The 25,189-nt window shown below is 36.3% G+C and overlaps 1 protein-coding gene across 12 annotated transcripts in view; it reads right to left on the reverse strand.

Annotated features, from left to right (window-relative positions):
• SORCS2 (sortilin related VPS10 domain containing receptor 2) overlaps positions 1-25,189 on the reverse strand; it is a 543,792-nt gene that overhangs the window by 15,374 nt on the left and 503,229 nt on the right. For 9 of the 12 annotated variants that reach the window (XM_031504585.2, XM_077782742.1, XM_077782740.1 and 6 more), the window contains 8 exons: positions 24,982-25,153; positions 21,205-21,391; positions 17,224-17,357; positions 15,921-16,044; positions 14,097-14,209; positions 12,355-12,480; positions 7,655-7,754; positions 6,346-6,448 (listed from right to left, as the gene is read on the reverse strand). In XM_031504585.2, the coding sequence (XP_031360445.2) occupies positions 6,346-6,448; positions 7,655-7,754; positions 12,355-12,480; positions 14,097-14,209; positions 15,921-16,044; positions 17,224-17,357; positions 21,205-21,391; positions 24,982-25,153 (1,059 nt within the window). The remainder of the gene's footprint in view (positions 1-6,345; positions 6,449-7,654; positions 7,755-12,354; positions 12,481-14,096; positions 14,210-15,920; positions 16,045-17,223; positions 17,358-21,204; positions 21,392-24,981; positions 25,154-25,189) is intronic. The other 3 variants (XR_013339870.1, XM_077782743.1, XM_077782744.1) reach the window with 1 other exon arrangement.

The raw sequence follows: 25,189 nt of genomic DNA on the forward strand, positions 1-25,189 counted from the left end.
ATTTTGACATAACAAAAATGTTAAACATCTCGAACCCATATGGCACATCAGACCTTTGGAGTTAAGAAAAGGGAGAAGAGCTGCTAGTGTGACTACTGTTTATGAAATCAGGTTAACAAAGTGTGTCCTTTGATGTAAATCCTGAGGCTTCAACTCACGGCTCCTGCATGACTTACTAGTTAGAAATAACCATGAGAGCACACATACTAGTAAACACATTCAGGAAGAATGAAGAAACCTCTGAGATTCACAAATAACAATTAAACATATTGTTGTTAAGACCATTTCTTTATGGTTTAAGAATTAAAGGATAAAAAAAAAAGCGCGAGCTGTTGTTTCTCCCTTGCCTTATCCTGCTAAATTCTTCTAAGTACAGATCCTTTGTGGAAGGTAAAAAGCTGAGGTACTCAGCACTTCCACACTTTCCTTTGCTGCTCACACTTACATGGAAAAGACTGTGACATTGAATGGATTGGAGGAAGGAGAATATCACAGGCCTCGAGAAGACATGTAGTCTGTAGGCATTAGACCTTTTATACTCCACAGAGATGTCTCTGTGTTTCATAGTGGTTCAGGCTTACAAGGAACACACTCCACCTGAAGAAAATGATAGTCCAAGCCTTTCCAAGAGGCATTTTTAACACATGTGCTGGATATTCTGTTTACAAGGGACAACCACACTGTGGGATGAAATAGGATGTGGATACTGGAACCTCACGAAAGATGGGCCTGATTCTGGCAATTTTGGTTCTTGCTGCACTAACATGCAGGAAGGAGGCTGCCACCCCCATTTACACAGAGTAAAACTAGTGTACCCTGATGTGCTTTGCTCTTCTTCAAGTTGCAGCTAATTTTGAGTCCAATGTAACTGTTTGAAGCAGGCAGAGTTGAAATTCTTGGGTCTACATAAAAGACTACTGTGAAAACATGACAAGACACGAAATTTGACCCAAGAGATTTGTATCAACAATATGAAAATTGAAAGCACATTTAGAAGAACAGACAACAAGAGAAGATTATGCAATAGGTTCTTTGGGGGCTTAACTCATCTGCAAAATGCATGTGCTTCACATCCATCACTGGAGACAATTACCTCTGCAGAGCAGCACTCCATGGTTTACATTTTTAGTTCTTTTTGTTTTTTTTGTAGTATTTTATTTCAATTGTGAAAAAGAAGAAATATTTTGCCTGCCTTGAGGACCATAAAAATATGAACTAGAGATGTAATTCTGCACACCAGTATTAAAGAACATCACAGCACATGATTTTCACCAAGTTCTCCAAGTCCCACAAAAGGTCATCCCTTTTAGAAGATATTCCAGGAAGTATTTTGTTTTCCTTCCTTTATTCACAAATTCTAATCAATTCATACCCCAAACTGTTAGCACTTAAAAATGTTCAGCAGGAAGGAACAGCAGGAGGGGGATGCAATATTGATTCCTACTCATTTAAGCTCTAGTTTATTTGGCTTTCAGTTCCTTCTTTGTGGAAAAAAACATTCATTTGCCTTTATGAAACTTCATTTATTTTCCAGAGGCTTGATTAAAATTCAGTTTAGTATAAAAAATATGAACATATCCACATGGAAAAGAATATGGAATAATGTAGCATTCCCTTGGAATTTAAATAAAAATAACAACAATAATAATCCATTAAACAGAATATTGTGGTGTTGACTTTATTATGTTTGGATAAATGTTCAGATGACTGACTTCTTTGTGCTCTAAGGCACTCCTGATATACTTGCCTCTTTCATTTCTGAAATCTTTTCTGCATGCTATTACTTTGATTTCTGAGGATGTTTTTACAAAATATTATGGAACATTAAATTAGTGCCTGGTTTTTTTATCACTAAAAGGCATGGATTGGGACTAAGCTTGCTCTCATGGAACATAAAAGTAGTATAAGCAAGGTGGGGAAAAAAAAGATAGCTTTTCTTCAGAGACTGAAAATGAGATAGTAAGTCAATGAGGCAGAAAGATAACACAGTTCTGCTCCAGATTGTGGAAATTACCCAAGAGGGGATTTTCATTTACCAAAATTGGTACTTGATAGTAGCAGGCAAAAAAGGAATACACACAAAATGGTATAAATCTAGGTGAAGACGATTCATGGTGATTTGTGAAAACAATGCATGCAGCTTTAAGTAGTAAACAGTTTGCAGTAATAGTTTGCATACAAATTAAAAGGTGAAGATTTTCATACTCTTTCAGAGAATTGAATTTGCTGCAATTAACCAGGTAAAATACATAAGCACAAAAGCCAGCTATGTGCTCTGGTTTGGCTACTCAAATATCCTAGTATTATATAGAAATGAAAAATAAGAAAATTATGATTTCAGATCTTCTGCTAGTAGCATGATGATTACATGGCAGCTTTGATGTGGCTAAAATATAATTTTCCTTTCCTCCACTTTGCCTGGTGCAAACAGTGCTATTTCCCTTCTCTATGCTGTTGCCCAGGATCCCACACCATAAAGCTTCTTCTGAGAGCATGAAGAAATCTTTTCTGGATGGCAGCTTGAAAACCACAATAAAATACAAACGTTGTTTCAAAGGGAATGGAAGAAATGTGTTTTTACTGAACCAAATCTAGTAAAGATGGCATAGTATAAGAAAAATATATGCAGATCCCAGATCTCCATTAAGAAATAGCCCTGGATTTTTCAAAATTATTTTCCAGCTGCTTCATATTGTGGTCAAAAGAAGCAGCTGTAGTCTATTTTACCTGGATGCTGAAACAACTGGAGCATACTAGTGAGTGTTGAGCCTCAAACATGTTGCTTGCTTGAGGCACCTGCTCTGTGGTGCTTTCCATGGTCAGGAGAGCAGAGCAGAGAGGGCAAAGGCACTTCACTCATGGCTTGCCCACCACTCAAACCTGCTGACAGTGCTGCTCCTCCAGCACAGCCATGGTTGGTTCACCTGCAAGGAATGACCCCTTTGCTCCTTGTTGCCATGCTCCAAATTCCTCCCCTAAACTATCTGAACCAAAAGCTCAGATAAACCAAACAGCTCATTTGCTGAACATCATTGCAATTAGTTTTTAAAAACCCGTCACATTTATCATTTAAAATTTACTTGCCATATACGGAGTAAAAATAGCCCTAATCTGAAGTCTTTATCTGTTCTGATCACAAAGGATCAAACCCCTGTGTTTTCTCAAAACATTTTGGCTTCTTCATTTTTTCCCCCTTTGTTTAAACCAATGAACCACTTTTGGGATTGCCAGGAGTCACTTCATGAGCTCTGGGGACTCCAGCACCAGTTTTTCAGGAAGTGGCGGGATGCACAAACCATCAGATAAAGTGAGGGGTACATGAATTTCAGGAATGGGGACGTGAAATGACAAACACTTGCTATTTTACAGCATGTAAAAACAGAGGCCAGCAGTCTTCCTAGTCAGTGCTTAAGTATTTGGGATTAGGGCATATTAGAACAGACAGCCATGACACCTCTGGTTTTCCAGCAGATCATAAAATTATAGACTTCAGGAAAAATCTGGGTAGGATACCATGCTTGGGAACAAGATATTTCAGCACTCAGAAACCTGGGGGCAGTTTGGGTGTGTTTTGCCAGTTTCTATCAAAGCTGTAGGTCTACACAAAAGCCTGCAACTTTCTCTCCTTTTTTCATGACAAGTCCTCAATTATGTCATTGCAAATAGATGACGTGCTTTTGTGTATGAAGCGGTAACCTCCCTGCCAATGCAGTTATTATCTTATTTTGCAAGACAGTTTTTCCATTTTGCATCTTTGCAGGTATCAAACTTAACTTTGAGCCAGCAAAGAGAGAGAAAGAGAGAGAAAGCAGCCCAAGACATGTTCATGCAATCTCCTGCAAACCACCTGCTTTGCATGTGCTCCAATGCTAGCTGCAGGTCCTGTAGATGCAAGCAGTGTAGTGATAAAACTAGGATGAAAAAAATATTTCACTGAGGTAAGGAAAAAAGAGTTAAAGAGTTTTAACCCTTCTATTAATCTATATGAATGAAGGGAAGGCACTACCGTATGTCTTCCATCTCCTCCTTAGGTTTGTAAATCATATATCATAATTATGGACAGTAGTATCCTTTCAACACTTTACACATCTGTAATTTCTCTGTGGAATTAAATAATATTTTTTTTTACCCAAGTTATCTGAGTTTCTGTAGGCCACAGTAATTCTGGAATTATCATCTAAAATTGAACATTTTATTGCTTATGGCATTCTTTCAGCAAATTAATTTTTAATACCCAGACATATAATAGCGAAAAGTCTCCTTTATCTATTATAACCTGTAACTTCTATATCTATAAAGGGCACTCATTTCATGGCCTCAGTCCCTGTGGGCCAGTTTGTAAACTATGTACTCACTATACTGACTTTAAAGGGACTGTACTTCCAATAAATACTCCATGGGGATCCAGCAGTGCACCAACCATCTCCATGACCACAGGAAAGATTTTTTAAAAAGGATTAAAGATTTTGGTGGGACAGGAGTTCATAGGGAACCCATGAGGGAAAAGCATGCAAAAATCATTCATGTGATTTTTGAAACATACCACTGATTAGATGATCAATATTCTTTGAGGAAGAAATTGCAAATGAAGGATGCAGCAAAAAAATTGTCAATTTTGAAAAGCCTAGAAGTAATATTTTAAAAGGATTCTTTCAAATATCTCAGAAACAGATAAGATACAGACTAAAATTGAACAATACTGCATGGTCATTCATCAATGCCAACAGCAGTTTTTAGGCTACTGGCAAACTTTTGAATATATCTCACAATAGTCCTCACTTGCATCTAAATTACCCCCAGCCCCCAAATGTAAATGCAAATGATTTTCACAAATTATATACAGAAGTGTGAGAGACATTAAAGCTCACAATTTGGAAATTGTACTGTATTTTCCTCCTTTATAAAAGATCTACTTATAAAGCAATGGTTCACTGGGCATTTTAGAAGGAACGCAAGGAAGAATATGTTTCTATTCCTTTCTTGAATATTTTATACTTCTTCTACCATGCTGTAATTCTGACTGTTATTTAATTGCTTTCATTTAAGAGCTAATAGAAGATATAAATCAGAAAGCTTTTAAAAGATATCACAAGGAAGTTTTATGATTGAAATACAAACAGAAAATTCTCCATTGTATTTCTATTGAAATAATATAATTACATCACATCAACCATTTTTATGTTTTTTCCTTGCTTCAGGCACCTAAAAGAGCAAAAGGGTTTTTTATTCCATTGTAGACAGTCTGATACAGTATTCTGTGCTTTATCCTTTAAAGCAATCGGTCACTATGAACTCTAAAACACTTAGGTTCTTGAAGAAAAAGGGGTTTTTCTCTATTGACATAAAAATATTTTTGCTAAACAATCTCTTAATGCTAGCTTAATTTACCACTGTCAAAAACTTAATGCTGCTTCTAGTTCTATAAACACATATTTATTTTAAATAAAAATCACCCCTTAAAAAATGAGGCAAATCAGTATGAATCCTCACTGAGGAAGGACAATGGAAGATGATGATGATGATGATGATGATGGTGATGATGATGATGGTGATGATGATGATGGTGATGATGATGATGATGATGAAGGCTAGCTTCCAGTATGCTCAAACCCAACAGCTTCTGAATGGCCCAGAGATTAAGTAATACCAGAAGGATAGACAATGACAACACTGCCCCATGAACAAGAACAAATGATTTAAATTGCACGGCAGCTTGGATTAAAATTAATCGCAGACTAAAGAGATACCGGACTGCTCAAGGTTGGCATTGCTCAGTTTTGAGAATATGCTCCGCACAGGGGCCGCTTGCAGAAACATTTCTTCCCTCCACACACTCTAGTGCCAAGCTAATGCTAATTTCTTTCTGTCAATCATTCTCCATGGCATTGCCTCAGCAATTAAAATGTAATGTGTGCAAAGAGAAGCCCCAGAGCATTACATGCTTCGATAAAATCAGTTTTTTAAGCAAATCAGCATTGCAGATGCACTCCCTAGTTTTATCCCTAAATTCCGATAGTTTATTCATAACTGTTAGGAGTAATGAGAAGGGAATTAATCAGGAATAATATTTTAGTCCAACTCGGATTCTTGATGGTATTATTTAGACAAACTGAACAAACTCTCCATAGTTCCCATATTGTTGATATTTATCTGGGAACACAGCAAGTAAAACAAGCATCAGTGCAGTACCTTGACATCTGAAAAGTTCAGAAAAATAGGACTTTCAAAGTCATGTACTTCTTGCAATTCTTCAAGAAATCTTCTTTATAAATAACAAACTCTGTCTTGCTAATCCATGGATAAATCTAATTAATAAAATGCATCTATTTATTAAGGTTTACTTGCCTTTTGAACTTGTAAAGGATGAAAGCCCCAACTGCAACTAGACAAATAACAAAGAGAACCACAATAGCCCAGTAGCCACTGCCTCCTCCAATCCTCTGAGAGTCTGAAATACAGAATAAAAAAACATTTTTGCATGTCTCCTTCCACATCATTCACATTCTTGAGCATTCTTTTCTATTCAATTGTCAGGTCAAAAATATTGGTTGCTGTTTTTGCAACCTCTTCTTTTCACTCCATCTGGCTCCTTCAGAAAGGCAAAACCACAGCATTACTTGATGACTTGTTACTGAAGGACAGAGGGACCATTTAAAAAAATAGAAAGCAAAAAACAGCACAATCCAAGATCCGGAAGATTTAATTATTTGCATACTCAGTGGTTGTTTGGGTTTTTTTCAGGGACTCTAAAGTTATCATAGTAAATGATCACACCCCCTAAATACATGCTTTGTAAAAGCAGGGATGTATTAATTTCACAGATGGAGAAACTAAGTCTCTGAACAATAAACAAACACAAACAAAAGTTACAGAATATTCTCATAAAATATTCAAGTCAAAGCTGGACTTTCTGGTTAAAACATCATTTTAACATCTCTCTGTTTAAAATACACACATACTCTCTTCAACCACCAACAATGAATCCAGGGTGGCAGGAATTGCACACAACTCCCCCTGCTCCTGCCCTATTTCCATTTGTTTTGAACAGAGAAAAAAACTTTACTTATCTCAGGACAGGATTAGCAATGTAGAGACCCTACAGCAACCTTCTCATTAGTTGATCAGAAGCTCAGAGACACATGGCAGAGATACAGCAAGCCTTGTGTTAGACACATCTAGTCACAGCAGCAGAGTTAATGGCTGACACGGGGCAAAGCAGTTCTGCTCTCTCTAGCAGCCAGTGCAACCTAAAGTGCTTTTAGATCACCAGCTGAGCTTTTGAAGCCTGGTTGGCTCTTCCTTCAGAGCACTATTTTGTACAATGGAGGTATTTAATTTATGTTGTGGTTGCACAGAAAAAGCAAGAAGCATGTGATACATATCACGAGGTATGAAAAAATGGAAGCATCAAAAAAAAAATTGTCTGGTTGTGATTGTTAATAATGACCAAATGAAAATGTATACATATATACGTGTATGTATATACATAAACATATATAATAATATATGCATATGGTAACAAGTACCAAGTAAATATATGTATATGTGTTATATGTACACATACATATTGGTATCAAGATTTTCTTCTTAAATTATTAGAACTTGAATAGGCATCTGAAAGTTGGTCTATTGATAGTTTTTGTTATATATTTACCTGAACCGGAGTCAGCTAAAGTCACTAAGACCCAGTATCCTCCCCTCAGGAAGAAACTGATGTTGTGTGCATTCAGGGCCTGCTTTATAGCTGCTATTCTCTGCAAATACAACAGAGAGAATGTCAGATGTCTTATACTCTGTTCCACTTTGAGACACAATGTTTTAAAAAGGAAAACCTCTGGTTCTTTAAATGGTGAAAGCACTTGTCAGTAATGAGCTGAAATCTAAAAGAAATTCAATATTTAAAAATCAAGCCCACTCCAGAAGACATAAAAGCTGAAAATGACACAATTTTATAGCCAAATCTTTCTTTTTGATTACCCAAGTCTTTACATTTACCCAGTATGAGACAGACAGCAAGCAATTTGCACACACTATTGGGTTTACCTGGGTCATAACTCACACAATGCATAATCCATATTAAAAAGCCCCCATTATTTTAACCTATCAGAAGAAAACCTGTGATATCACTTTGGATTTCTTGCCATGAAAATTAACTACTATTTAATCATGAACTGCATGTTATAATTTACCTTACCTCTTTACCTATAATGGAATAAATTACATTTATAGCTAATTTTTAACAATACTCCATAGAAATATATACATTCATCCATGTGGAAAAAGAAATCAGTATTCCTCTCATTTTCCTCCAGTGAATAAAGCATAGTGAAATATGGTCTCTCATATTCTTACGGAGCAGAACCATAAAATATACCCTCACATCCTAACCCCAGATGACAAATTGTCTGAATTATACTTTCTACTTGCTTGTGTCTTCAACATGGTCAATTTTCTAAAAGATCAAAGCTAGTTTTATACTCTATGCTTTATAATTTGGGACACAACTTCCCAGAGGATGCCAAATTAGAAATCTACTTTATATCCATGAAACCTTCACAAGTAACTCCTTCTACGATATTATCAATTATGGTGCTCATCTTTGACAAGCTTTTGAAGTATAATGGATAAAAATCCCTGTAGTCCCTCTCATATTATGGACAGCACTATACAAAAGTTCAAATATCATCATTCTTTTTGAGGAATATCTAACTTCTGAAGCTATTCCACTGACTTTATTAAATTCTTTTTTAAGGGGGAATGACTCAACGTAACTGACTTTATTAAATTCTTTTTTAAGGGGGAATGACTCAACGTAAGGATGAAGTGAGCATGGCTTCAGTTATTTCACAAGACAATTACAGCAGACAGCTCCTAAGTATTTATCTTGCTGTCCAAAGCCTGAAAAGAAATGGATATTACAACTCCACTTAGGAGTTAGGAGTAACTCCTCTTTAGGATTAGGAGGCTTTAAAGTGGTGCTGCTATCAATGTATAAAGTTTCTTTGTATCAATCCAGGTTCATTCATGAGTTCATGATGTACAGTGCCAGAAAAGACTACTTTAGGTTAATCTGACTTAAGGACAGTAAATTAAAATTTCTGAGCTCCGTAACTTTTGATTCCTCATATTTTCCCGTCATGTTCATAAGGAACCCAACATTTGGTGTGGTTTTTGCTTAAGTAAATTAAGACTTGTTTGTTATTTAATTCCCCACTGCTGGTTTTCTATCCAAATCTATATGAACAACATGTCCTCAGGTCAAAAATCTGAATCTCATGTGAATCCAGCCAAAGGTTCTGGCTTACTTATTTCACTGACAGATTGATGTTTTTTTCAGTGCTTGTGGGTTGTTTTTTTTTTCCCTCGAGGCATTCATTGAGCTCTTCTCTAGACTTCTTAAGTTACGGTTCATATAACAGCATTTGAATTTTCCATCTTCTTTTCCTACATCCTTTACAATGACAATATTTGAACATGTGAACACAATGGCTCCTGCATTACAAGAATGTAAAAGAATGAAAAAAATGATACTATTCAAACTCTTACCCACTCCTATGTCTTGGGTTCTGACTCCCTTTATGCCAAAGCAACTCACTGGGAATTTTTGTGAAGTAGTTTGTCTGGATAGAAATAATCCTCAGAGCCCCTGCCTTCCAGATCATAGTTTAATTACATTTTAATTGACTCTTTCAACTGGACTCATCCCACCTGACATTAGACATGCAGTAGATGTGCATAAATTAAGCAACCAAGTCTTCTCTGGAGTCAATAATTAGAATGGAATACTTTTGAAATTTCTCTGCTCTTGAAAGCAGGTTAAATCACAGTCAGCTTTTATTTCTTGCTGCATGTATTTGAAACAAAAAGGGCTTTATCAGAGTGGAATAAAATTTCAGAATTTTCCAAAGGGCTCCTCCTATTGCACTGACAGCTTACTTACCATCATTGTTACTGATGGCTACTTTCATCAGTAATGATTCATACTTTACATGACTAACCTAATAAACAGTATCACATCCCAACTCTCCATGTAAAGCACCAATAAAAACTCCAGCAAGCAGCTGTTCACTGCCTGAGCAAGAAATTATTGCCTTTAATCTTTCTGAAATAATGTAACACTCCCAAATCAAAAAGGTTTTCAACCAAGAACAAAGAAGTTCCCTTTAAAAAAAGAAATTTTATAACTATGTCTAAATTAAAGGTGTCAGGACCATCTCCTCCAAATGTGCAGAAAACATTCTGCATTGCTGAGTCCTCACAAAACTGTCACTACACTGACTTTGAGAACTGGCATGAGCAGCAGACAAAGCACATCTTTCCACTGATTCATGATAAAAATCTTCAAGATTCTCTTCCAGTAACAGAAGGGAATGTAAGGAATCTTTAAACATATGACAACATGAGTATTTTCCTTTTGACTTACCAGAAGCTATGGCTTCTAAGTTTATTTATATAGGGTATATTTTCAGGATATTTCTCAAGTCGCAAATGATTCTGATATAACACATTTTATCAAAATTTTTGCCTTTGAAGTCTAAAACAATACATTTATATGCACATATCAATGGCTAAAACAATGTTAATTAGCAATAATATAAAACCAGAAATGTAGGCAGCTGTCACTAGAGGACTGGCTGTACATCTCCACAGCATTGTACTCTACAAAACAATTGGTGTTGAGATGTGAGACTGGTGTACCTGACTTATTATCACAGCACAGCATAGGCTGCTGTAATTGCTCCTGTCTCCCTCATTCCTGCTCCAGCCTTGGGTCTGACCTGGTTCATCCTAACAATGTCAGAAATGTACACATATTCTCCAGATTATATAATTACTTTCCCCTTCCTGTGCTCCTCTAGCTCCAGAAAACCTTTGCAAGGTCTTAGAGAGCTAATTACAAAACCGTGTCCTGCTACACTACCAGGACATCCCTAGAGCCCCGCTGAATGGAAGCTTTTCCAAATCATTTGCAGTGTGGGATTGCTCCTCTTTATGCTTTAATGTAACTCACATGATTTTTCATATACAAACATGAGAAAAACCTTGGGACAGCATTGATTTTAACTGATACTCTAAGCTGCCTTGAAGCACAGCACTAATATAGAAATTGAGATTTAAAGGGAACTAATATGTATAACACTTGGCACTGAAGTAAAATGTTTGTACAACCAAAAGAATTTATCACCATTAGTTTCCTTAAATTATTGAACATGTCCATTCCCCACAGTCTCAGAATAAGGAATTTCCTTAGAAGCTTCATCTTGCTTCTTCAAGAAATGTAAATTTTCAAATAATTTTAAAGTTATAATATTCTCCTGGCTGGAAGGCTTAGTTCATTAATGGGTCTCTAAAAAAGAAACAACCTGCTAAAATTAACTATTTCCTGCAACATAATCAGGAATTCAGACTCCCAGGAATCCTCACTGTGATTACATGGGAGAACAGTAAGGGTTTCTGCCAAAAAAAAGTAGAAAACTTTGTTCACTCACACATTTTAATGATAGATACCTGTTCAAGTACTTGGACAACTTCAACATACTCCTTTGAACCTTCCAAAGTATATCTCATGAACTCCTAACACAATCTATTTGGTTTATATCAATATGAAGAGCTTTGCCTTACCTACCTCTCCAGCTTTTTGGACACCATGGCCTTGTCTTAAAAAGCTGCAAAATGCCCTTCAAAGTTAAGGATACCTTACACTGATTCTTTGTAACTGGCAGTAAATGAACTGCAAGGTACAGGCACAGAGCTGGGATATGTTTCTTCTCTATCACAGCAAAAGGACAAATATAATAAATTGTAAGTGCCAAACAGTCTTCTGGTTTTCAACTTTTACTATGGAGGAAATATGGTTTGAAAACAACTAGGGAGAAACTAATGTCTGATTTTCAATCCTGTGTTCACTAAATTTGCTTCCTACCAATTGAAAAGGTCATTTTCTTATACGGGCAGAAAATACTTGCTTAATGCTCTTTACATTATGGGTCAATGACTAAGGTTCTGTCTTTGTTTGGACCCGAAATCTAATTTCCTTCTGAAGACAGTGCAAGGACTTTGCTCTACTGGATCTTCACAGAATGACATGCATCACTGCTCTTTCTGTTTAAAAGATAGACCAATATTAAATATTCTTGAGAAATACACTAATATCAGAAAGAAGTAGATTATGCTGGTCTGTACACTGTCAAACACAGCAGACATAGCTGCTATAGCATTCACATTTATCTTGTCTGATGGGAGCGAGATCTTTACATAGGCAGGGATCACCTCTTAATTTCATATGAGAGTACAGCCACTTATTGCAAAACAGGATGAAGACTGTCCTAGGCAGATGTGCATTGCTCTGGTTACCTTATCACTTGTTATGCTTCTCTTCTTTTTTGGTTGATTTGCTGGTAGTAGCACATGCAAGTCAGCAGCTGTGGGCAGACCAGGTTTCACAACTGTCATGAGTGTTTCTTCAGGTATACTGGTCTCCTGTGAAGATAACAAAGACACACTTTTTGTTTTATATAAAATACATAACTCCACATATGTCTTTTAGACTTCATTATTTTCAGATCCTTAATATTTAAAGGGAATTCCACTAGAAGTTGAAACATGAACAAAGCCAAACATAAATGTACTGAAATGTGAGTTGCTCTTTGAATATTGGAAGACCTAAGTGTTGTTGTCACATTAAAGTAATTCAGTGGCATCAAGAAAAGAAGCAAAATGAAGAGGCTTTCAGGTTTTTATCAAAACTCTGCAATGGCTGAGCACTTTTGAGATAATATACAAAAAAAATCCTGAGTGGTTTAGGATCCTTTGTGGGCCACTCAGACACAGCATAGACTTAGAAGTGCATATTCATTACAGCTAACTTTAGCTTTTGAAGGTTGCTTAGGAAAGTGCTTAATGGAAACAGAGAAGTCCTTCAATGTGAGACTAAGAACACTCAGATTCAGCTCCTGAAATTGTAATGAATACCTTCATTCCCCTGCTGAAAGTCAAGTGCATCTCTTTGTAAAATATTTTGTGCAAATTTAGCTTTTAGTCTCATATTTTTGCATGTTTGTACAATGCAGCCACACAATTCTAGTGACCATACCCTGGGCACTTTCCTTGGCCTTCCCCAAACAGATTCTGAAACTCCATTACATTTTTCATATACTTTGGCAAATGTTTTAGTAATTATTAAAATGCAAGAGTATTTTATAGGGGAGTAAAATATTTTTTAATTGACAGTAGTAGAACTCATTATGGAATGAGTTTAGTCGATAAAAGCAAGAAATTAATTTGACATTTGATAAGAATCTCAGAAAAAGAAAAAAACAGGAAACTCTATAAAGTTAAAAAGTTTAGAACCTGATTTGCATGATTGCAAATTCAGAAAGAGTACAATGATTTAAAATTTAAATATTTTATAAATAATATCAAGCTGTATCTTGTATATATTACTACCCTCATGAAAGCCAGTGTATGCACTCTCAGTTCCTGGCAGGGTGTTTGCCTGAAGACCCCAAGTTTCAAGCCCAAAGTTTCCATGAGGTGATCTAATGCCTCAGCACTACTGCATAGTTTGTATTTGATTTAATCTACAGGATTCAGCTGTTCCAAATCCAGATTTCTTTTGTGAACATGCTAAGAAAAACAAATTGTGTGCCTATATATTATACATAATTTTCAAGGTTACGGAACAAGCATAGGAAATTCTTTTTTTCTGTTTTGTTTTTACACAAAGATAATGTCTGTTTTATTACACATTGCTTAGCTTCTAAATGTATCACATTTAAGCTACTTAACTCTTCCTGCTTTATAGTCAGCAGTGTTTGCTAATATGTCTATCCCTAATCCCAGAGAGCAATATGTAGCATTAATTGCCAATTAAGCAGTGTTAGACCCAAACTGTCTATGTTACAATGTCATCATCGACAGCTTGCACTTAAAAGCGACACTAGGCTCAAACTTGCATGAAATGTGGCTCATGAGGTGCACTTTGTTATTTTGCTCTGCCTCCATTTCAAAAAACCTTCCAAATGAGAAGGTATTAACTTAACCTTCAAGCTTTACGACTGGCGAGGGAACATTTTACGACCAATCTGAAGGAGCACCTTTGCAAGAAGTCGCGTCACCACCCGCCCAAGGTCTTCCCTCCACTCCGGTATGTCGGGGTTGTACGTGTCCAGGTCCTTAGTAAACTTCAGAGGAAGAACATGAAAATGATCTAGAAAAACAAAAAGAAATAGCAAGAAATGAACTAGACTGCAAAAGCGGTTTGACAGAACTAAAAGGTAGAAGTCTCTATTTGGCACTGCAGTATCTAGGACCCCTGCTGCTCTCTGTTGTCAGGCGTTCAATTTCCTTCTGTGTTTTCATCAACATCATCAAAATTGTGCCCAAAGACTAAAGAAAGGAGGAAGAAAAGGAAACAAAGCAGATTTACATACATGCTCTGGGCTCATAATGTTCCAAATAATTTGTCCCTAGCTCAATAAGGGAGTATTAAAAAGAAGTAATTGGTTTCTTTTATTTGAAATGATAATGTACCAATGAATTTTGTTCTCACTGAATCATAAGCATGTGGGGGTTCTTCCACTAGACATATATGTTTTCTGTATATAATGAATATATTACTCCATAAATTAGATAAGAAGATAAGAACAGAGATTATATGACAAGGGGTAACTAGTTCCCTCTTTGAAGAAAAAATAAAACAAAGATACACCCAAAATATTTCTCTGGATACTGTCTAAAATATCTGAAATACTATAAATGGGATGATCCTCAGAAAGTAGTCTCTAAAATCTTCCCTTTCTCCCTATAGGACCCTTGGATGAAAACCTAGGGTACTTAATGGAAAGCAGGGATAGGGAACCTCTGGAATGCACAAGTCAAACCTGCTTCCTGCCAATATTTCCAACAGAATTTTATTTTAACATGTCCTTCTTTTTCAAAAGTTTCTTTATTTTCCTGGTGGCCAGTACTTTCATGCTTTTGATATCAGGATTGGCAAAAGAAGCACTGGAATGATAAAGCCATTGACGTAGTCACACTAAGATGGTTATACTTCTAAAGATTTCTTAAAAAAATGATGCATTTATAAGTGCCAACATAAATACTATATCCATTTATCTTTGAAAAGGAGAAGGTTCATAAAAGCTTCATTTAGCATAAGTGGAGATTTTGCCATTATTTCAAATTAGTAAGTATACTAAAAGCAAAAATTACAGAATCTTCTTCAGACAATAGAGATGTATCACATCTTGTGTTGCATGATATCTGAGGGCTTTCAGCTCTGTATTAAAATAAAAGCTTTTATGCTTATTACAATTCCCATATGTGACAGCACGAATACAAATGTAAATAATTTTCCAGCACTGCATTTTCCAAAGTATATTCTGCCTTGTCACCACATTATAAAACACAAAAAAGCCACACCAGGACACAGTATGGAACAAGAGCTGAAGGATTATTTAATAATTACAGCAGAGCTATATTTGATCCGAAATCTCAGACAGACATCAAGGTAACAGTGATATATTGTGATGAAAGGCAATTATTTGACATGGTTTTCAATGCTGAGAGCATTTTATTTTTTTTTTTTTTTTCCAGAGGAATTTAGACTACTTTACTTAAAATTCTAGGAAACTTCCTAGTCACAGGCCAAAATGCTACTTAAACACATATAGCATTTGGGAACCACAGTAACACTTAAAATAAGCAAAGGAAACAAAATGTTTCAGGTTAACCTCCCATAGAATCCCACTGTTCAGCTTTGTGGAGTTATTTCATGACTATTCATGCCTCTAATTTTAACAATTAAATCTGGCATTAGATTTAATTTTACAATAGGTTCACTTGTGACAGGGCTGGTTTTAGAGATCCAATAAAAATACATATGAAACAAAAAAAAACCAAAAAGACTAATGTCTCACCAAAAACATGGACAACTTTTGAGTCCTGAAGCATAGAGCTCCCACATGAAACTTGCACTGTAACTCTGACATCACCTGTCTCAGCAAACTTTGTCACCAGAAAACTCTCCAATGTAAGCAGTGGCTTTAAAAAAACAAAGAACAGTTGAAAACAGAACTTCAGCAAGAACCATGAGAACAGTGCTGGAAGAGACTTTTGTTAAAAATATTACCAAAAAAATTTCACATCAAATATAAAATTTTCAATATTTTATCAAATTGATCAATTACAATTTTCAATATAGAATTTTTAATCCCCTAAAAGGATCCTATATAATCAGAATAGCAGCCAGAAAAGGAAAATTTCTCTTAGAGTAATCAGTCGAGTATTAGGTTTTCAGTGAGATCCCACTAAAATTAATGGAGTCTGAGGGAGACTCAACAATCTCTACAAAATTATATGAAGCAAATCATTTGCCTCAAAAAATGTAGGGTATGTCAGGGTCAAAAGGATTAATGCTGTCAGCTTAGAGCACCAGCCCACAGTGACCTCGAAGGTGGAGCTGAGATTCCCTTACTACATCCTTAAGAATTATAAAACCCTTCACAAGACCCCCAGTGCCTCTTCTTGCAATAGCAAATTCAATAATGATGAGCAGATATAGGCTGGGATTAGGGTAGACAGCACATCCACAAGAAGAAAGTTCACTGCATTTATTTGAAGCATTCTTCTGTCATACATAGCCTGTCTCATAAAGAAAATATCTTACTTATCTGTTATTGAAAAAATTACCTTAAAAGAAATAACCCAGCTATACAATAAATATTCCCCAATATAAATACTTGGATATTTAATGCTCTAGGACATGTTCATATAGACTTTGATCCCCAAATGAATAACACTAGATTGTTTGAGTGCTCTCAATGTTTTGATATCCTTTAAGATAACACATTTATTTTTGATATGACAGTTATTTTAGACTCACAAAAAATATTTATTTATACAATGAAAAAAAACCCAAACAACCTATATATATATATATATATATATATATATATATATATATATATATATATATATGTGTGTGTGTGTGTGTGTGTGTGTGTGTGTGTGTGTGTGTGTGTGTTCAGCACTTCAATTTACATCAGTTATGACCGCAAATCCATTCCCCTCTAGAAGATTTTTTTCCCACAGGTAATGAAGTAGAAGAAATTGTTGCTTCCTCTCCACAAAGCAAACAGTTTAGAAATTGAAAGAAAGGGACTACCTTTATTGGAAAGAGATTGAAATAATCTCTTGAAATAATCAAAACCATTTGTGTACCTGAAGATTGTTTCCTATCCACCAGTAGAAAACTGTCAAGTTAGGGTTCTTGGGCAGAATGATGGCTGTCAGGTTCACCTCCTGGTTTCTCCCAATAACTGGAACCACTTCTAAATTTAAAGCCTGGAGTGGAGCTGAAAAAAATTCCAAAAATATCATTGAACAAGAATCCATCAATTTATTAACACATCCTTCCCCAAAACCTCCCACCTGTTCACCATAAGGTCCTGAATTTATTTTTCCCTCCCTCTTTATATCCATGTTGAAAGCTATGGACATAATTGGAAAGACCTCATTTCAACTAAAAAACATCCCCCAGATGACCCCAAAACCCCCCAAACAAAATCTTACAGCAATAAGACAGATCAACAAAATGGACTTCTCTCATGCCCACTCTTTCCATTCATGTACAATTCAAGAACACATAAGCAAATACTCCAGTTAAAAACTGGAAAGGGCAATATCAGCATTTTTTCTTTTTTTTAAACTCAGTAACAAAAGATCAAATGAATAGAAATCTAACAAATCTCAAATTGCTACGGGAAAATCAGAAAACTGAAAAAGAATGCTGCTGACTACTCATTTTCATTATAAAATATCAGCTGTTAGGCTCACACAAAAAATCTCATTAATTCATGCTTTAAAATAGATCTGCACATCAGGGAAGCATTTATTTGCAAATCAAAATATATAACCTCTGGACTCCAAAATGTGCCTTAGAGTAAGTTTATTCCTCTCAGAACTACTAAAACCATAAACATTATTATTTGTTTCAAAGAAATGCATCATTACAATGGTTTTATCTGCTTTTGTTATGTTTATTAGTGTTGTGCTGTTTCACAGTACAATAACTGTGTTGAAAGAAAATCTTTCCCAATATATCTTTATCAGAATGTCAAAAGGTAAAAGCTTTTTAACAGTACAACATGATAACTAAAATTTCTTAACTTCACCTGCACCAGCTACCTGGGATATGAAACCACTGTATAGCTCAACATTCATTCATTGCACACAATGAATACTAACCCATCTATTTCTGTTCCATTCTTAATTTTTTTAACTCATTCAAAGGTTTTTCATTATAGTGCAAACTTAGTGGCAATTAACACTGGTCTAACGCATTTATTTTATTTTGTATCAGGAATTGAGTAATTGCTAGTTCACTTCTAATTTCACTTTGACTAAACTGACTGAAATTCTGATAGCAAGTTGTCCAAAGTCCTTTTCCACCTCACTTCACCTAGTCTGTGTGGTGCTTCATTCGAATGTAAGGTTCTATTTTACTCTGCATTTTCTCCAATAATTCTTCAACCACCTACATGAATTCAAGAAATATTGGGTGCTTTAACAAATTATTTCTTCAGTAGCTTCCAGAGGAGTAAAAATGCTTCTTCAGTGACGGTGTCTTGAAGAAAATTCAGAAACGTTAGCAATTTCATTAAATTTGTTCCTCCTAGAAATAGATTTTCCTTCTGGAAAGATCTGAGAAACTTTTCGGCTTTTGCCATAAATATGTTTTCACAGAGGAAACTGATTACTTTGAGATATGGTTTTGTTCCTGAAGAAGATTACTTTCTTTTCCAAAATTTTTAGAGGCCAAGTTGTTTGGTACTTGAATGATGACTGTAATTTCAGCTTTGCTGTTTCTATATATTAAAGAGCTGAGAGTAATTACTGCAAATCCTTCTGCTTGTCTCTGTTACACAATTCCATAATGCATTTGAACAAACCTCATAGCACCCGTGTGTACAATTAATGATTTCTATTTAACTAAGTAAAAATTTCAGTAGTTTCCAAAGTTCCACACTACACAGGTCATGGTTCCATGAAAAACAAAATGCATGCAGCATATGTATTAATGTATGTATGGAGTTCTTCTTTAGTTCTTTTTTTTTCTGAGTTCTTGGGCCTCTACAGTTACCTACTCACATTTATGCTAATTCTAGTTTCTAATTTCTCTTAGAAATTAGAAATTTCTAAGAGAAATTTCTAATTTCTCTCAGTTCATTAGAAAGTTGTAGATTGTTCAATCTGGATCAGAAAGTATGATTTGAATGGCAGGCCAAAATTCTTGTTATTGTCCTGCATTACAGAATATCCTATAGCAACCTGGCAGAAGTGAAAATATTTCCCCTACCATTTGCCTCTGAAAAAATTCCCTAGGAATAATACATCAGTTGGAGACTGCTGGCTCCAGAAAGCAGAATTCTACAGAGACCCCTACTTTCATGGCATTCCACAGTGAAAAATGTCCCTTAATGGCTATCAGTGTTTCACTAGAATGTAGAAATTGCAGTTTAATTAGTGCCAACTAATTTCCTCAAATCTTGTAATTCATCTAAAAAAATTAAACAGAGCAAATCACATGTAAAGCATTTACTCAAGCAGGCTGTGTAACACACTTCCATGGGTCTGCCAGTCCCTGTGCAGCATCCAGGGGCAGGCTCAGGAAGGGCTCACATCTGCCTCAGTGCCCTGCTGCCTCTGCACTTCAGCACCAAAGTCCCCCGAATGCACCAGTCATTTACTTGTGTAAAATAACTCTGCTTTCTGTAATTTAAAAATCTGCTGCATAAAAAAGAATCAACATTTTATAGTTGTACTGTTTATTCTAACACAGGCCATATTAAAAGCATATTTTGAGAAAGTCTTCTGCTTTCCATCAGGGCTTGCTATTGCTTGTCATTTTCTGAAGGGTTAAAAGTTATCCTTGGAGAGAAGAATGTCACACAGAGTTTTTCCTGTTCATTGCTTCTACAGATCTACTATTTCTTTCCCTTCTCCACTTCTCAGCACCTAGAAGCTTCTAAAAAGTAACAGTGAAACTCTAAGTAATTTATCTGAGTTCTCTGGAGTTGTCAAATGATTTAAAAAACAAACACAACACAGAAATAGATAATGAAACAGGTAAAATTTGATTCTGATTCTTTCTGATTGATATTAACAGGAGATTGGTCTTTAGCATGAATGTGTTTGGCTTTGTCTGCTAATCAAAGCAGAACTGGAAACTCTGAACTCAAGGACACTGACTAGCAACATACAAAAAAATATCAGCAGTCACTAGACAAGCTGACAAAAGGCAGATGGGTCTGTACACAGACTGGTAAATGGCTCCAGTGATTTCCATTGCTTTGGGATTATGATGGAAGACACACCACTCACAACAGAGGGAAACAGACACCTGGCGAATGCAAGATGGGTTATCTTTTCCTTTGATGTTACTTGTTTCTGAATTTTTGACGAATCTGAAAATAGGGAATAGCTGTCTTGAATCTCCAAGGAAGAGGAGAAGTCAGTTCCACTTTTGAGTTTCCTTCTTCATTTCAGTTATGATGATGACTGAGATACATTAAGCTTGCAATGGTGCATGATATTCCCTGGGCCGTGCTATTCTTTATTTTATATCTGTTTGATTGGTTTTTTTCAGTCTTAATTAAGAGAGGGGGAGAAGTATAAGTCAAGTAATACTGCCTGCAAACATTTGAAGTTATATCCAAGAACCATTTAAAACTGTGAGAATTAACTACCTAAAATTTAGATTTAGAACCACCTGAGATTTTGACTATTTTTTAAAATCACACAAGAGCTCGTGTTTCCCAATACATTTCTTAACTTGCTTTACACTGCACCTGGAAGCTCTACAAAGACATAGCTCGAAGAATAAAATTTTAGCTGCTAAGGCTGACAAGGGGTGTTGAATCAGGAAGATGGATCAAACCTGAAATTTATACTGAGGCATGCTCGTTATTTAAAAGATTAATAAACCATCCTGCCAAATCCAAACAAAACCAATTCTGACCTCGAACTGGATTAGGTTTACAAGCCTCAGCATTACCAACATACAACACTGCAAGACTGCATGAGGATATTGAAAAAATACGGTCTTTCCCAATTGTGACTAGTAATTTTCCTTCCTACTTCATAGCTGACATGAGGTTTTTACACAGTGGCGAAAGTAAGAAAACCAAAGAGCTGATTTACAGCTGACTTGGACGAAGACCACGGCCTCATCATGCCCAGCCACGTTCTCAGCCTTCACTGACACGCGGTAAATCCCAGGATTCTCGTAGCGGTGACGGATGGGCTCTCCGGTCATCGTCAAGTTCACGTATATTGCCTTAAAGCCGTCTCCAAGATCTACCTGGTATTTGGTACTCAATACATCACCCTAAAAGGAAAACACATCAAAAATATCTTAAATGGCCACAACCAAAATAGACAGAACACATGTTCATAACCTTCTACAGAATCACAACAGCGTTTCAGCCCCAGCCAGACATCTTGACCCAATTGCAACAGCTGCAGTAAAACCACTACTGCCATGGCAATTACATTAGTGCAACAGATGCTGTGTGCACTAATAGAGAAAACACCATGTTTACAGAGCAAGGTGCTATCTTAAAATTATATATCCCAGACCACTAATCAAGTAGTATGGCACAGAAACCATCAGTGTTCTCTTAATTCTCTTTATATGACAAAATGGTGCAGGGCAACCCCAGGTTCAAAAGTGATGCTCATGTAATTGTAAGCAACTGAAGATTGTGATTTTAGCAATTTACTATTCATCACACAAGCTTCTAGCCTTTGCAGTTATGAAGTAAAATTAATTGGCTTAGATGTTCTTCACAGAATTTTCCAGTCACCCCTTTTTACTCTCAACCACGTGGCCTTTAAGCTGGGATCTTCACACAGAGTTGCAGAGCGTTGCACTGAGCTACCAGCATGCCAAGAACTAGCATGCTCTAGTGCAAAATTAGATGCATGCTTAATAAAGCAGATTACTGAGCTGAGTTTGGGAAATGGCTTAAAAGTCCAATAAAATAATTCTGTCATGTCAAATAGCTCATGCAATATATAATTCATAATACTGCTGTTAAGTGCTCCTTTAAATGACACTCCTTTAAATTCCGGCCTAAAGTACCACAAGGCTGATACCACTGTTAGAGGACAAACATGCCCATCACTCGTGTTATGGCATAGCTGCTCAAGACAGAAATCAGGCCTGTGCCACATGGACTGGTCATTTGGAAGCAGTCAAAGGAAAATTGGTTTTAGGTCTGAGCAGCAGCACTTTCTCAATACTACTGGCAGCACTGCCTGAGCAAGTGGCCCTGATCCCTTGACCTCCAGCAGTGTGGATGTTCCTGCTTGCTTACCAGAGATCATGTCCCTCCTAGCATAGCAATTCAGACAGGCTGCAGGGCCAGGCTTCATAGAAAAGCCTCTTTCTTGTGGAAAAAGGATATTGATTTCAAAAACTTCCTTGCCTCTAGGAAAGGGATGTATACACCCATATGCTGGTCAAGCAACATGAAAGGCCATCAAAGCAGAAAAGGATTGACATTAAACTATTCAAAAATCATTTCTCCAAAAGCCACTCTCTGAAATTGCTTTATTTCAAAATTTAATCCTAAAAGGCAGCACTAATGTAATTCTTTTCACAATGGCAACGATCAGTGATTGCAATAATCTCCCCACAAAACTAGTGAATTACCCAGAGTTGGACACTTCTAAGATTTAGCAGGACAGAAGCCAGGCATCTTATCCAGCACTATGCTTTTTCCAACAGAGTTTGGACCAGATGATCCTTGAAGTCCCTTCCAACCTGTCAGTCTATATTTCTATGGTTCTTTGAAAATCAAAGGAGGTGTCATACCTAGAACCTACATACCTTGCCATTACAAAAGGAAGGAAAACATACTATTATTTCCTCCTTTTACTATTCTTTTGTGTGGATGATTTTCTTCCATATTTTATCACATGAAACAACATTGCTTATAATGTAAAAAATACCCATAATAAGGAACCTGTAGGTTTATCAAATACATAAGCACTACATTTCAAGACACATAAAGGACTGTGAAAGCCTCTTCATTGTGAACAGTTTTTTCCCAAATAACATCTTTCTTTTGACAACAGAAGAGTAGAATTTTGCAGAGGAGATAATATGTTATTAAAGTTTAAAGCAGAAGAGATATCTCCTTGCCAGCAACGTGTTAGTAAGTGGAATCTCTTTAGATGACATTAGCTTGCATACAATTCTTGTTCACTCTGTCTAATGCTACAAGTGTACATGCATATTTTTTCCAGGTGAGACAGAAACCAGCATTGAAAGACAGTAGAGGAAGGTTCTCTTAATGTTTTCTTCTAACAACTTCCCTAGTGTAAAGATGAGGGTGCTTTCTTCAAAACACCAAGGTATTTCTATTTCCTGACCAGTAAAGACAGAGAATGGAGAGACAGCAAAACAGTGACAAAGAGAAAAGGCAGCTAAATCTATAAGGAATTGGGGCTTTCACTGCCATAAAAAATAGAAGATTGCCATTACATTATTTATTAATATATTCAGCCAACAAAATTTGGGGGAAATTATGATCATGATGGTGTATTTAGTTGTTATTATTATTTCTAAGGGCAGTTGCAAACTGCCCAAATGTAGCAAAAGCCTGCTTCCTTTCCTCTAAGATGTCTGGTATTCCTGCACCTAACAACATTCATTCACAGAAACTAGCAAATTAATTTTGTTCACCAGAAAAAGTAATATGCTTTGGTTTGTTGCAGTAGAGCTGATTCTTAAACTTAGTAATTGTTATGAATTTTCATTAGACTTTGTCATACAGATTAAGTCCTAAGCAACGCTCTGGACACTTGAGTTTAAATATTATTCTTAGCCATAGAGGGCACCAAACTGCTATATTTCTTCTGATGTATGGAGCAAAGACTTCACCAAAAGACACAGCATGGGATTCTCTTCAAGATCCCTTACTTCTGGAGATTTGTGAATAATTTTAAATGTTTTTCATACTGCCACAGAGATTCATGAAAGCTTCAGTAGGAAGAAAGTCAAACTGCCAATCAAAATCATGAGAGTCCAAATTGTAACCAAATGCTCTAGGCTTACAATAAACATTTCCAAACAAACTCTAAAAAGAGAAGGCAGCAGGAATTGCCACACAAACTGGTGGGGCACTGCACGCACTGGGACACAGAGCCTGCAAAGTATTAAGCAGCCCAGTGTTCTGCACGTAACCTTCTTGATTCTATTACAGAAATAAATCCCAAGTGCTTGATTTATACAGCACAGGTTTGCCAAAATGTGTGAACTTTCTTCAAGTTTTTGCAAACCAGTGGGGTTAGCCAGGATTACAATACTCTGGTAACCTGAGCAGAGCAGTTATAGCTTAATGCTAAAAAACAAGAATGAAAAAGCAAACCCGTGGCAAACAATTAATCCAAAAGCTACTCACCGCTGTTGGCTAAGGAGTTAGGGAATTGTCTCTCAATAAGCAGAAAAAAACCCCATTTCTTTGGCAACACAACTAATATATAATAAATATTCTTATGCTGAGATATTTGCTGATTTCTGTAATGCTTTGCCTCATTCTTTTCTGAAAGGCCGATTCTCAAAAACACCTAAACCTGAGTATTAAATGTTCTCTCAGTTTTTGTTCTTCTCTGATACAGCAGTAGAAATTTTCAGTCCAAGAAGACTTTGGTAATCCAGTTACCCTGATTTTCCAAGATACCAGTGCCTTTTCTGCTGAGGAGACAAATCCTGTTCTGCGGGTAGAATTTGGAGGTTCACTGAGTTTACTGGCTTATCTTATTCACTTGAAATCAAGTTTCAGTATTTAGAAGGTTGTTAATCTTTGTCTCAAGCACAAATTAATCTTCATTCAGCAGCAAAACAGGTAGAAATGAAACTAACCCTAAAATCAGCAATTCACCTTCCATGTAGCCAATGTTTATTACTACCTGCTCTTGTTGGACAATAAAGGTGATGTCTTCTCCAGGCCTAACAGCCAGACTTTCTTCTCTGATGCTGATCTGAAGTCCCTTGGGAGCAATCAGTGGACACATATGGTGTGCCAAGTTCTGCTGCAGGTCTACTCCACCTTCACACACATTAGAAACAACTTTCCTGTACCTGCAAAAACAGTAAACAGTGGGCACAGTGAATTGG

This window comes from Lonchura striata, chromosome 4 (genome assembly GCF_046129695.1).
Source record: "Lonchura striata isolate bLonStr1 chromosome 4, bLonStr1.mat, whole genome shotgun sequence".
NCBI lineage: Eukaryota > Metazoa > Chordata > Aves > Passeriformes > Estrildidae > Lonchura > Lonchura striata.